The 15251-nt window shown below is 38.6% G+C and overlaps 1 protein-coding gene across 3 annotated transcripts; it reads left to right on the forward strand.

Annotated features, from left to right (window-relative positions):
* The first annotated feature begins 740 nt into the window (after positions 1 to 740).
* LOC110976394 (uncharacterized) lies at positions 741 to 13746 on the forward strand. 3 transcript variants are annotated; one of them, XM_022229610.2, is made up of 10 exons: positions 742 to 1245; positions 2700 to 3579; positions 4523 to 4598; positions 5317 to 5508; positions 5892 to 6718; positions 7190 to 7400; positions 8296 to 8476; positions 8959 to 9056; positions 9518 to 9720; positions 11051 to 13746. In XM_022229610.2, the coding sequence occupies exons 1-10, from the start codon at positions 874 to 876 to the stop codon at positions 11251 to 11253; spliced, it is 3243 nt and encodes a 1080-aa protein (XP_022085302.1). In that variant the 5' UTR covers positions 742 to 873; the 3' UTR covers positions 11254 to 13746. The 3 variants fall into 3 exon arrangements, with proteins under 3 accessions (XP_086999266.1, XP_022085302.1, XP_086999265.1); XM_087143139.1 differs by having other exon boundaries at positions 2700 to 3216; XM_087143140.1 differs by lacking the exons at positions 8296 to 8476; positions 8959 to 9056; positions 9518 to 9720; positions 11051 to 13746 and adding an exon at positions 7923 to 8283 and having other exon boundaries at positions 741 to 1245.
* Positions 13747 to 15251: the final 1505 nt, after the last annotated feature.

The following is a 15251-nucleotide window of genomic DNA, read 5'->3' on the forward strand; positions in this document are numbered from 1 at the left end:
TGGTTTGAACAAGTTCACTTGCAGCCATCTGGCAATTTTATGATGGCTTTGTATGTCTACAGTCCTCACTAACAGTCAAAAACTCCCCTTCGTGCGGTAATGGTTTATTTTTGCCCGAGTGAAGGCGTAGGTTCGGTGTCCATACTATACTAGGTCGACCACCTGAAAGGGTGCACCCACGTATGTAGGCCAGAAATATGTCTGCTGAGCTCATTAACCCTAACAGTCCTCAGTCCTCCAACAGGTGAAGGATTGAGGACTGTTGGGGTTAATGAAAGTTATACACTCAAAATATTCTATATTAGGCTCTTAGAGGGTCCTGAGAGCCATGGAACTGGGTAATAGAATAAATATGACACTGGGCCAGAGTCAGGGCTTCCAATTCTGAGCAATTTGGATGCAATCGGGTCCAAAAGTGGCACTATTTGAGCCATTTTGCAGAGGGATACATTTTCAAAATGGCTACAATTCCGGGTAGTGAAAGTTTCCTGGGGTGGTCTGCTTTGAGTGAGAATTTCTCAAAAATTCATCAGTCAACCCACTAAAAATTAAAAAAGAAAAATGACATGTGGAACATAATTTTTCTGTGCAGCCTGAACACCTGTGAGAGTTGTATTTTTAAAATAGTTGTGAAGTACGGGGATTTATCACTGCTGTCTATGCGAACTTACTTGCTGCGGGGGCACCCTCGAGGCCAGAAACACAGTAATAGCGCCCTCAATCGAACAACTTTAAGCAACCTCAGTAGACTAGCAACAAAGGACGCCATTTTACGTTTATCGTTGACTTCCGGCGATGATTGATTGGTAATGTGAAGATAGGCCGTGGACTCTGGAATATTACAACAAATAACAACTGAAGTAGACAGCCAAGATGGAATTTATACAGTACAGAACTGAATCAGCATTTCAAGGGAGTCCAGTAACCACACAAAATGGTGTAAATGAAGGTCAAAACCTACACGGGGACATGAGCGTTGAAGATCTTGTGTTGTCAATGCGTCAAGATTTATTGGTTGACTCCGTCTCAAATCATGTTTTTGATCCAACAGTAGGTGGAAATGGAATCGGTAATGTGATGAGTGTGCACCGTCAACCTGGAGCAGTTTCTGTAAGGATAAATGGAATAGGCTCCCATGTTTGTGAAAATGAACATGGAAACATTGAAACTGGTAATGTATTTGGAGGACATGACGACGATGAGAGTAATGGAATGCACACCAAGCCATATCGGCAAGTTGGAATGGTAAGACAACTGAGTATTGCTTTGCTTTTATCTATGCCAGTGGTATGTGCTTTAAAATGATCGAGATTTCAGTTATCAGGTTAGTTCAACGGTAATCATGGTAATTGTTAATTGCCAGGACTCCTCTTTTTTCCCGCACTCAATTAGCTGATTACATAACGTTAATGTCTAAAATATAGGAAAACAGTAGGGCCTAGGCCTACATTCATGTACTTGTAAGGCTTTCTTTGGCAGTCTTCCATTCGTACATGTACACATGTACCTTACCATGGTAAAAATTTTTGTCAGTGTTAGAGTGGAGGTTCCCGAGTATCATATTTATAAAAAATTACAAGTTTACCTTGCAATAAACTTTAAAGTACATGTACAATGTAGTCTGTACCTTTAGGCAAGTCAGGCCTACATGATCATCATGATGATGTACATGTTGGCCTAGATAGCGTATTTGGTACATGTATTTCTTGTCTACACTGGGCCCTCGAAGGTATTGAATTTCCGTTTAAGTACTATCTTGGACTTGAATGTGAAGCACTCTGTCGATGGAACTACATGTACAACGTCTGCTGGTAGAGATTAGTCCTCAAATACATGTACACTCGTTTTACACAAATAGTGCCATTGCATTAATACATGTAACACTTTTAGTGTATAGGAGTCTCATATGCGGGCATCACTTTTTTTCCCTTGCAGTGGTTTATGATATAAGCCATCAGAAAGTCATAATAATATTAATATGCCCTAAAAAGTCAAATTTACACAGTAACAGTTAAAATATTGAATCATTTACTTAGAAAACACTTACTTGTAGAATTTTTCAGACTATCCTCATAGAGTTTGTGCACAGTATGTCAAGTGATGTCCGCATATTGAACTCAGGGTCAGGAATCCATTGACTCTTTTCTTTTTTTATTCTTGTTGAACTAACTGTTGTAATTTGGTTGAAACATCTTTCCTTTCTTAATGCTCATATGTTCCACTAATGACGCATGAATGCCTGAATCCTGTAATTCCTTATTTTAAAGAAAATGTTTTGTGTTATACATGTACATGTGTACATGCAAATTATGTACATGTAAGTGCCTACATCAGTACATGTACAATGTACATACATTTGCATGCATTAACAGATTATATTGTGCAACCATGTCAAGGGTTACTTTTCAGTAAATTTAATTTCAAAAATAACAAAATTGGAGGTTTGTACTGTGCTTGCAAAACTTCCAGATTTTTTTATAAGCACAGGTCTTTGTTTGAAACTGGCATTTTTCATGAATTAGCTTTTTAAAAGGGCTGCTCACCAATTTATCATTTTTTTAATGTGGTCTAATGTGAATGTAATTGCCTTACTTACATGTACATGTAGTTGCTTGTCGAAGTCAGCCTGATGAAATACATTTGCAGATGTGCAGTGTATTCTTTTCCATAAATATTTGTCAATGTTGTTACATTTACAGAGAATTGAAACAGAATGCAACTTCAACCAGGTGCAACTTCAGCAAAGTCAGAATGAAAGTGTCTGTAAAATGCCAGGAACTGCCAATCAGCCTGTAAACTCCAGCATGTCTAATGGATTTGTTAGGCATAACAAATCCCAACCACAGCTAGCTTCACAGTTTTACCAACAGTTGCGGATGACTTGGGGACCATCACAGAATGTTGCACCTGTGAACACTGAACATAAGATGGATTCTGGAGAATCACTTACATGTATCAACAATGGGCCATCACAATTTGAGCCTGAATTTGGTCTTCGAATGTTGCCTAAACCTCCTCAAGAACCTCGTAGAGGATCACAGACAAGGGGTAGTTTACGACGAGCAGCAAATCTCCTTCTCAAACGCAACAGACAAAGTGTGTCTGATGGAGAGGTCACACGGAAACCTACACCTCCAAGTACGCCACGAGATGAACTAGAACGTAAAAAAGGGACCAAATCCCAGACGATAAGAGAGCGTCTTCAAAAAAATAAAAGTAAGATGGGAGACCTACTACGGTCACCGAAATTATCACGTGCTCGGCGGCTAAGTCATGGTAACATCAGTACTGATAGTTCATTGTCCCCAACAGATGTCATACAGACTGACCACAGAAAATATGCAAGTGCAGAAAATCTGGAAGGAATAAACTTTCACTGCAGGACAGAAAACCAAACCTTAAAACAAGCTACAAAGAATACAAGACTGACTTCCAAGCCGTCCAGTGAGGCATTTTCAAGTCGATCGGATGATACGGATGACCACGAGTACATTAGAAGGTCTCCTCCAGGGTATAAGTTAAGGAGGCATTCTAGTGGGCCTGTTTATCATGCATCGAGTGAGATGAACACTCATAGAGGTAATATACCGGGGTATCATGTACATACATGTAATGTCTTATGCATGACAGCCATCGTTGAGGGCATTCCTCATTTCAAGTCGATTCATTTTAAACCGAGTAGTTTTCGAGTCCTATTATCTGGCAAACGTTAGTTTAACATGGAACAGTGTAGTGTGTCTGTGTCCCTCATGCCATGATGTAAAGGCTGAGTAGTATGGTACATGTACATGTGGAACACAAATGTATTACATGTACATGTAAACTGGTCCCTGTTCGTCAAGCGCAATTACAATTAACAATTGTCATGTACATGTATCTTGAAGCAAAGTTGACATGCATGAACATATAGCACGGGGCACATATCTGCCACTTTGAATTTTCAATGAAGTCTGCAGCTGTACATTTTGCAGCAGTGTAAAATACATACAGTCACAGTTACAACATCTTGTAATGTACAACTGTTTACTGGGTGAAAAATGGACTGCGCAATACAGATACATGTATTATTACATCATTGCTTCCATGGACCGACCAATCAGAATTGAGAATTGGAGTTTGCTTGGAGATACTGTATGTACATGTACCGGTATATGTACATGTATGTGATCTCAGATTGCACATAACACAAGGTTTGTATTTTTCAAATGTATTGTGCCTTTCTAACCAACTCAATTCTTTGCATACATAAACTTAAAAAAAAAATAAATGAATGTGCTTGTTGCTGCTGGCAATTTTGCTTTTTCATATGTACATGTACATGTACCTCTCTGTAATTTATTTAAGAAGTTTTTTGCTGATTTTAACAGATCAGATGAAGAAATTACACAAATGTAAATTTTTTGCTAAGGTACATGTATTAGCAAAAACGTGGGCTCAGACAGTCAGAGAGCGGTCACTCATAAAAGAGGTATCTTCAGTCTACACATCCTAATGATACATGTATTTTAAATCTGCATTTCAGGTTATCACACTGCAGATAGTGATACAGATTCTGGAATCAGCAGAGTAAACACCAACATTTCACAAATTCAAACCAGGTACTGTCCAAGCACTGAATACATGTAAAATTTAAAAACCTGTGCATGCTTGCCTTAATGGGATATCATTTATTGTGTGTTATATTTGAAAATTGTAACTTTTGCATTACGCTGCTAATAAGATTACATGAACATGAACATTATAGCTTTATGGCAGTCACCATGGTTTGCAAATTTTCATCTACAGTTAGCACTGCATGGATCCATCGATTTCAAACTGAGCATGAATGAATTACATGTACATACTGTATGATACAACATGTATGTTGACTTTGGCTTGACATAAAGACCCTTGCTGGCACTTAACATGTCCATGTTTTTACTTTCTAAAGCAGGACAGACCATAAAATCCATAATGGATCCCTTTACATTAAAACCTCAAGCTGTTTCAATGATTGGTATTCCATTAAGGGATTGTACATATAGGCTATACATTGTATCAGTAACCTGGTTGGGAAGAAAACAGATTCTCTTACAGAGTAGCTAGGGAGCAAGTGTCATAAACTATGCTTTCCTTTACTACCAGTATGTCATAGTTACATGTACATGTACAGTGTACATGTATGTAGCAGACAATCTACATCGTATAAAATCCTGCTTTTTACAATAATGTAAATTACATTGACTGTACGTCCTGAATATGTCTAGAAAAATCAATCCTTGGCAGAAGCAGAGTTTCATTTTGGTAAAGTTTCTTTTTTGTTTTGATACTGTTTAGGAATGATGCATATAAAGCTCTTCCAACAACCCGGGACACTTTACGAATGTTATCAAAGAAGCGAGAAGTGACCAGTACATCAAGTAGGCACATGGGTAAATCTGTAAGTGGTCCATTAAGGGCAGACCATAACATTCAACCAGTCAGTGGTGCAGTGAATGCAAACAGTGACCTCTACCAACTGGATGAAAGGTTTGACTCAAATATTTTTTCTCTTTTTATCTTATACATGTATCATCAACAGTTTAATTACAGATTATGATGACGAAGGCATTTAAAAAGGACTTTTCAAAACTCATTGCTTCAAACACTTAAACATTTAAACACAATAAACTGCTCATTTTAATGTGGTATGCATGTTGTTGGAGCAGAATAACACATTTCCAGACTGAAATGCTTGCACGTATAATACTTATAAGTACTAGGAATCACAGTACATGTACATTGTCAGATTGTACATGTAGTTTTATAGAGGCAAATACTGAGACACTTTGAAAATGGCTTAAACCTGTATGCGTTATTGGTTTAAAACTTTTCTCATAGTGTAATGGTTACAATTGTGTATGTTCTTAAAGGTTGCAAGCAGATAAACCTGATGTGTGGACTGAACAAGGGGCTCGTCCTAAACTCTCAAGTTCAATGGAGTCTTTGGAAACTGAAGAAATGAGGCATGAAATTTTCCCTGATACACTGATAGGGATGGAACATAAATCACCTCATGAAGACAGAAGAGACAAAGTACACCAGCAGGCATCATCAAGTGTGAAATCAGACAGTAGAAGATCAGACAGAAACTCAAGACCTCCATCACCATCACGAGCAAGACCACCTTCATCACGAGCAAGACCACCTTCATCACGAGCTAGACCACCCTCACCATCTCGTTCAGTACATTTTGAGGATAGTAACTTGCTGAGAGATGAAAGATATGAAAGGAGACCTCATTCACGTTCACAGAGTAGGACACAAAGGTGTCCCGATGACAGTAACCAACTCACCCTTGCCACCTCAGTAAAAAGTAAAGCTAATACCGCTCATGATTTTGTCGAGACTGAGTCAAAGGACTTCCACCACAGGAATGAGAGTGGGCATAATGCCTATTCATGTATAGATGACACACACACATATTCCAGTGAAATGGACCACCGCTCAAGAATTATAACTAATGACAATCCCTATGAAGAAATACAGGTACAAGGCTGTATGAAGTCAGAAGAGAAAGTACATGTATCAAATGGAAAAGCTGTGAGTAATAAATGGCGCGACACAGACTCATTTGATGGACTATATGCAGAAGTTCAGAAGAAACGACCGGAGAGGAAGAAACAGCACTTTAAGAGTCCACTAAGAGAGAGTGGGGAGTCAAAGGTCAAACATCCAGGCTCTGCAGGTGGTATCAGGGGTATGTTCATATAGTGTTGTTGTGTGTCATATGTGTAATCCTACAAAATGCATGTATGTTCAATTTTGTTAGTTCACCAGTGACTTGAAAGAGTGTAACAATTTTCTAAGAATTGGTGCATCACTCTCAATTTTATCCAGATACACGTATGCGCCCTTCATTTTACTTTCAGGGAAAAGTAGGGAAAAATTTGGGAATGGGACAACATCTATTGAAAGAAGACACATGTACATGTATGGACACATTTTAATTTGTTCAAGTTCTTTTTGACTCTTGTAGATGAGAGCAAGGAATGTTTTTTTTTTATCCAACTTACAGCCAATGGTTTCAACCATTTAGAATGGCTGCATTGAGAAAAATCTCCCCAACAGAAAACCATCACCTTGACTTGCACCTTTTACTCAGACACACTTACAAATGTACATGTGTTTAACATTCAGAAATTATTCTCTCTTTTTTCAACTCTTGTAGATGATTTTTCAGTACAGGCTCCCTGTGATGAGGAACCAATTTATGCACAAGTGAACAAGGCCAAGAAGAAACCTCCATCAGGTGTAAAGTTGACTTCAAGACATCATTCACAATACAAGGATATTAATAGCAATCCTTGTGTAACAAGTGACTTTGACAACAGTATCTCATTTGTTGAAAATGACACCAAAGATGGTTTAGCCTTCAACAGGTACATGTACATGTGTATGTCCATGGCAAATAAAATTTTGGTATACAGGCTCGACTAGAGAAAACAATTTCTGATGGTATCCGCCCCGAGCTGAAATGCTCCCCCAATCGGTGACAAGAAAGACAGATTGTTACAAGCGGGTTCTTGCACGCATTCTGCATGTACGCAAAGACCACACATACCAGAGTAAACATGGTAAATCAGTAATGCATACTCAGCGTGCTCCACGTCCAATGCACATATACTTGCGCACCACACGGCGCGCCTATGCCGTTAGTACTCAAAGAATGTCCTCTTTTTTCTGCTCAGGGCGGATAGCACACATATAGAAAGCTATTAACATTTCAGGCTAGTAATGTCAATTAGCTTAGCAAGTTGTGTGCACATGGGAGGTCCTGTTGGTGATATTTTTAAACCATTACTAGTAGGAGGGGGACCTGCCTGCTGTCGCAAAATACACTTATAAAAATTATGTTGTTAGAATCACATACAGCATATTGGTCATTTGTTGACTTCATACAGAAATTGAGAGAGCAACATGTAGAAGGGGGGGGTTAAAAAGGTAAGCTTTGCATGAAAGTGGTGCACCAAACAACTAAAATGAGCACAACACCTTTACAGTTTGCATCTTTCCTTTTTATCAAATACATGTACAGAAGCAATCGCTACGTAAATGTAACATTGATTCTCCAAGTGCTGTGTAAATTTCGTAGAATCCATGTTGCAAATGGAATGGCTAACACAGTAAAAGTTAAGGCATTGTCAGAATACACCTGTGTTCCCCATCGGAATCATTCCAGTGTACATGGTGCATGTGAAGGAATTGAGGCCTGATAATAATTATTTATACTGTGCAGTAATTCGACACTTACACCTGTTTTCTCTATATTTGTAGAAATTTTGAGCATTACTCAGACCTGAGTGGTTCGCGCCTTTCCATCACATCACGTGCCTCAATATCTGAAAAGATGCAAAGTATTGGTAAAGCAACCAAAAAGAAATTCAGTTCAATGAGAAGGGCCCTTAGTCTTGACAGGATTGATACATCGACCCAGGAAGATGATACACAGCCAAAGGTATTCATTTGTATATGTCCTTGTTCATCTGTAAATCCAAACATTTTTATCTTTGCTTCCCAGCATTCCATTTTTTTAGTCAGCTTTTTTCTTTTCTCTGTCACTTTATATGAAAGAATCCTCTTGCTGTTACTAAAACAATTCCTTACAAAAGAAATTTTACTGTGGTGGTTTAAGTTACAAAACCCTCACTCATGCAGATCATTCAAATAAAGGTTATCTTTAGGTTCATGTTCTCATAATACTTCAAGTGATTTCTATCAGCATTTTTATTTTCATTTGGAATTTCTACTGTGTGCTCAAACACATTCCCTAAGACATCTTGAATGATGCCCGGTCATGTTCTGTTGTAAATGTTCTGGTATGTGTCGTAACTGACCAAGATGTACAGTGTACATGTATCTATCGGTATGTTAATTTTTCTCTACATTCTCAGTTCATTTGCCTAAACAACATTTTTTTCCTTTCTGTTTTGTTAATAGTTAAAGCGTTCTCCATCATTGCGGTCTCTGACTGGGATTTTCAGCAAAAAGGACAAAACTCATGACAACACGGACTCTAAGAGGAATCTGCATAAAAAGTAAGAAGGCAATTTTCCAGTCCCTCGTAATTTATTTTACGTTTTTATTTCACATGCTTTTTTTAAACACCTTACATTCCAGTGAGGAGAAAAATTTTAAGACATGCACTGAATTCACAATGGCAAAATGCATTGCTTTATTAAGCAGCCTTTGTATTGCAAATACAATGCAAAACTAACTGTGTTGGACAAGCACGAGTCTTGCTTACTAAACTCAGTTATATGTTCGTTTTTCAAAGGGTAATTTACTTATTCACTCTTATTTTATGTCTGTTCAGTTGTATAAACTTCATATTTCAGGTGTTTAACATTTTTCGGACAGAACTGTGTTCTGTCTTTCAGAACATTTACATGTACATTTAGTCCCTGTGAAGATACTGTAATTTTTCCAGATTTGTATGTCAAAGTTTGACGAATGACTTTGTCGAGCTGACCAATGGATACTTGCTTAATAATTCCAGGCGTTCTGCAAGTATAAGTGGATTGTATGTAAGACCACAACGTACATCTGAAGAAACTGATGTGACATCACCAAGCCACATGAGGAAAGTTGGGAAACTTCTTAATATCAACTCTGATGGATCTCAGACAGTGGAATTAATTAAACCACCAAGTGGACCATTTGGATTCTACATTGCGCGTGGTACATCTAACTTTGGTTCAGGTGAGGTTCTTAACATTGAACACCTGCATAGATTTGCTCATAGTGCTGGTTTCTGTCTGAGATCAGCACTATGGGGTGTACTTGTGCCATAATCAATAACATGTCCATCATGTAGTAGGGTATGGAAGTAGGTAGTAGGGTATTTTGAGTGGGATCAGGTCAACTCGGACCCAAACCATCTCGGACCCATTCCAACTCGGACCCATGCCAACTCGGACCCAGGACCAACTCGGACCCACGCCAACTCGGACCCAATACTAACTCGGACCCACGACCATCTCGGACCCACAACCAACTCAGACTCACGCCAACTCGGACCCACGCCGTTTCGGACCCACCTCGAGTCAACTCGGACCCACTGAGTCTTATGGTTGCATTACACCAACTACGCGCCTGTAGACCGAAATAGCGCTGACTCTTGAACCTCGCGAAGAGGTTGGCCTTAATTTTTTCGTTGAAAATTCAAGATTATGGACAGATCAATCACTTTTCGTTTCAATTTTATGAACTTTTTTATTCGCCTTTTCCCGAAGATACCCCCGTAATAGTAGTAAAATTATGCGCTCATATGAATGTAGCCGCCTGCCTCTATCCAAAATAGGCCAGCATTGTGGGGCTTTTTGTGAAAAAAATACTCTGAACCGGAAACTATCAATCCCAAATTCGGGATTTATATAAATAATTCTATGATCCCTCGTGATTATGGCACGTCTTATTGTAGAAAATAAGAAACCGTGGGATCCCAAAATATTAATAATGAGCTTGCGAGTAGACATACGATGCTTCAAAACGTTACAGCTTGGCAGCATGCAGTGCAAAAGTGTCATTTACCAAATGCTAAAATGTAAAAGTGGACAAAATAAAAATTTTCAACAAGTTAATCACACTCCTGGGGCTGTGTCCGAGTTGACTCAGGGTGGGTCCGAGTTGGTTGTGGGTCCGAGTTGGTCGTGGGTCCGGGTTAGTATTGGGGCCGACTTGACATGGGTCCGAGTTGGTCGTGGGTCCGAGTTGGCATGGGTCCGAGTTGGCATGGGTCCGAGTTGGTTTGGGTCCGAGTTGACTCGAAACCTTTTGAGTTACTGTGTAATGCACCTTATTTGATTTTTGAATTAAGGCCTGGATCCTGGTCTCAGGCCGTCTTGGTCCTGATTTCATGGTCTTGATCTTAGTCCTGGACTCCAAGTCTTGGTCCTAGTCTTGGACCAGATGTTCTGAACTGCAACACTGGATCATGACTTTATAGTCTTTGCATAGATCTTCGAACTTTAAACAATATTCAATAAATGTTCTTTGACTCCTGAATGACTAAATTACTAATTTTGTACAGGTGTTTTTGTTACTCGTCTTGGAGATGGTCATCCAGCTAAGATCCTGGCTGGTCTTCTTGCAGTTGGGGATGAAATTCTGGACATAAATGGTGTTGATGTTCGTAACCGACCTATAGATGATGTCTATGACATGATGATGGACAATGACAAACTGATATTGAGGCTGGTTCCAATTGCAACTCGCAGCACATGGACAGAATGATTGAATAAAGAAAACAAGTGTCATGCTCTAGTCAATTTACTGTAAGTTTGTGGATAATTATATGAAAAACACTATTCAGAATTTTTTGTAACTTTTTACTGCATGTTATAATATGTGCGTTTGTTAATAAGTTTGTGGAAAAATATCAAGAATTAGAAATTATGTGGTCAGTGAATTTGCAATTCATGATGTATTTTTGTTTACTTACAAATGAGAAAAGTCTTTACATGTGCCCAGTTCCACACCAATGGTGGATGGGGGTCTTGAGGTATCTTAACCTATACCCATTGAACCCCACACCTGACCATTTCAAGTAAATTTGTATTTACCTTTAAACATCTGTCATGTCTGTGGTGCTTTGCACAATCAGTCAATCTGTGCAGTCACCCACCTTGTTAGGCAATAGTCAATCCTATCACCTGGGCACATGTATCAACAAGTGGCATTAGGATGGACTGTTAATGTAACGTAATCAATTAATGATTATACCCAGTCAGATTTCCTAACCCCCTAGGGTATATGTAAACTCATATTGAAATTGGAGGATTTGCCGGGACTGTTAAGATCGTTGACAACACACTCAGCTCTTTCCTATTCAACTGCGCAGTAATTTGTGACAGCCCCATCCCCTTTCCTAGGCAAGGAGAAATTCTGGATGCTACACTGACACATGTAACCTATTATTGTGCCTTAGACTAATCCATTTTAAGTGACTTTCATTCATACTTGAAGCATTTGCTATTTTTTGTACTGCTGTGAATTGACATTTTACTGGTCATGCATTCCTAATAGCCTTTATAGCTGTGTATGCTTTTCTATATTTATTGGAAAATCTTTGCTGAATATGAATATTTCTATCATTTTACTAATACTGGTTTCTCAAATGCCTAGATTATGCATTGAAAGCTGTATGGTAGATATACAAATTAAAAAATACACTGAGAAATTTTTGTAAATACATGCAATTAACTGTGTTGGTTTGAAAGCCTTATTTCAAATTTCAGTCGTAAAATAAATGTAAAGATGCATACGTATACATATTGGCTGACAACAATATTTCAAATAAGTAACTTTGACATTTTCTATATATATGTTAAGAGGCTGTTAAACATAATGTGGTAACTTCAAATAGCATTGGAGCTATTAACATTCATATATGTAAAATGTAAGATGTACATGTACAGGAATGTTACCTGTATGTCAAAGTAATGAATTACACGGGTATGAGTGTAGAGAGTTAGATTTCAGACTAGTATGTACTTGTTTATATCCATGAATTCAAGGATGTTTTGGTGAAGTATTATTTTTGTGTATACATGTATGTTTATTTCAGAGTCTCCTCATGAGCTGTATACTTTGAGCAAAGCTGACATGCAGAATTACTTTCTTGTCTGACCCATGTTAGCTACAGTTAATCTGGAAATGTTGTCTCCCTGTTTTCAGTCTTGCTAACAGGTTCATGTATTTGTACTCAGTGCAGAAATTCCATTATGAAGATGTTCCATAGGATATCTGGCTAGCCTCTCTGATAGTTTGTTGTGCTCTACTTTTATTGCAACACTGCTGTTTTATAATGACATTGTTGGAAGTACATGTGCGTTATTTTGGCCTTGTGGAGGGATGCAGTCTCAAAAAATTCATTATCCTGTAACACAAGTGGACCTCCCCACACACACACCTTTGACAGGTCCTGTAACGGGATGGGGCTTAATGGATAGGTCTATTAATGGCTGGCATCAGCCATTGGGGGGGGGTTCCACTTGTGTTCACAGGATACTTAATTTATCTTCACTCCAACTTGATACATACATTCTGCTTTTGAATTCACAGGTGATTGTTTACAGCTCTAAGCTGAATGAATGCATAATAAAACAATTTCCCCTCCAATAACACCGTATGCAAAGTGTGATATGGACCAGTTTGCTGCATATAGCAAAATCTGTTGCCATGGATCAACCAATCTTGCTAAAGATGAAAGCATCATTATGGATTTTATTGTTTTTGAAGAGGTTTCATTTCAATGCATAGTCAAAAAGTTTGCCTTCAAAAAGGTTTTTGAAAGACCGTCCATCAGATTGTGCAATTCAAATACAAAGCATTTCTCTTGAGATCCCATCTCCAAAATATTATTATATTAAGTTTGAATTAATTATAGTGCCAATTATATATTAACTAAAATGATAGAGTTGGAATTACGATTTACATTTGGAGAAAGATTGCCATTTGCCTGGTTTGGAGCAGTAATTAAGGTAATTAATGTATTGTCAAGAAGTATAAGAAGTCTATGTTTCATTCTCATAAAGCATTCTCTGCTTAAGTGTGACCGTGAACATGTCTTCAGTTTCGATGGCAATAGGAGTACAGTATATCAAGTAGTCATGTTACAGACTGTTCCGCTTTTTCATGGAGGAAGGAAAGACGCTGTAAATTGATGTAAACATGACGTTGTTAATAACAGTGTGTCATTGTTTTGACGTGACTGAATGCAAATGACTTTGTGTAACGTGGTGTAGGCCTTATGTTCATTTCTTGACTGACCTTGAGAGACAGACATTTACGGGAACCCCCCCCCAAAGTTCATGACATGTCAGTTCAGTATAAAATATTCCTAAAAGTTTGTAGCAAGAAGCTTCGATTTAGAAAACCTGAGACCATATTTTGTTAATAATCATTTGTCGATGTAAATATGAGTCGTTTAAAGCCGAAGGCCGCCGTTTACGGTCCTTCACGCAAATTCATCGGGTACTTGAAGATTCGTTGTATGAACTGTCCTTGGGTGTAGGTTGCCTTGATAATCGCCCTGCCTTTATTTTATATTTTCACTTGCCTACTCCCATGGAATTTTCACGGCATTACAGCAACATACATTGCAAGAAATCTTGGTTCGGATATAGGTCAGGAGATACTTTGTGAGAAAACCACTCATATCCTATTTTTTCCGTTTATAGCTCCATGATTCAGTCAAAAACATAAACCTTTCCAAAGTTTCAGCACTTACATTACATGTAGGCAGTGGCACAGATCGTATGGCGCCGCTATACCATTGTTGGGACTGTCCATAAAATACATACGCATGAAATGCCGACTTTTCACAGGGATGTCGGACAACTTGACCGTTTCAGTGCCAACTCAACCGTTGAGACAACTCGGCCGTTTGCCAAGTCATCCGTTAGGACAACTCGACTTTGACAGAGAGACAACTCGACCAGTGCGAGATCTCTTCACATAATACAGTTGTTTTCCCAGTTTATTCATTCATTCTAAACAAAGTTTAGGGTGTCCACTTTTGACATGCTACGAAGACTTCTCTAAGTAAATTCCCAATTTTTGCTAGCAGAAAATTGAGTTTTTGAGAATGCTTTATGCAAATTCTCCAAACCCGAAAACTTACTAGCAAAAAATGAGTAAATGGGGTTGTCTACATTTGGAGCATGACAGTAATTTTGCCAGTGAACTTAAATTTGAAGTTTTTAGTTGTCCACTTTTGACGCGCCACGAGAGTAGTTAAAGTAAAATCCAAATTTCTCCTTACAGAAAATTGCGTTTTTTGAAAATGCTTCAGGCATTGTCCAAAATCCCGAAAACCTACTAGCAGAAAATGAGAAAATGGGGTTGTCCACTTTTGATGCTCCATACTTGCGTACAGTTAGCACTGGCTCGAACCCCCTCTCCGTACGCACGGTGTACGCATCGGTACCAACCCCCGGGAGGGGCCCCCTCCCCCTTCGTGCCTACCCGTACACTTCCCAAAGCCCTGGCCGTTTTCCAAAATCTCGGCTTTGTTTCTGATCTGCTGTTCGACACACATAACAAATATATACAGCCGTATAAGGCTAGAAGTAAATATAAAGTGATTCCTTTGTCAGGTCGATAGGATGAACTCGTACTATTTAAGATAAAATACAACTTTGTATTGGCTAAAATAATCCAACATCGGAGGTGAGATTCACGCAAAGCCGCGACGGAACGAATCCAAGTTTATTAAAACTCTGAGCACT

The sequence above is a fragment of the Acanthaster planci genome, linkage group LG11 (genome assembly GCF_054643075.1).
Source record: "Acanthaster planci isolate LZ-2023a linkage group LG11, COTS_SCS, whole genome shotgun sequence".
NCBI classification, from domain to species: Eukaryota; Metazoa; Echinodermata; class Asteroidea; order Valvatida; family Acanthasteridae; genus Acanthaster; species Acanthaster planci.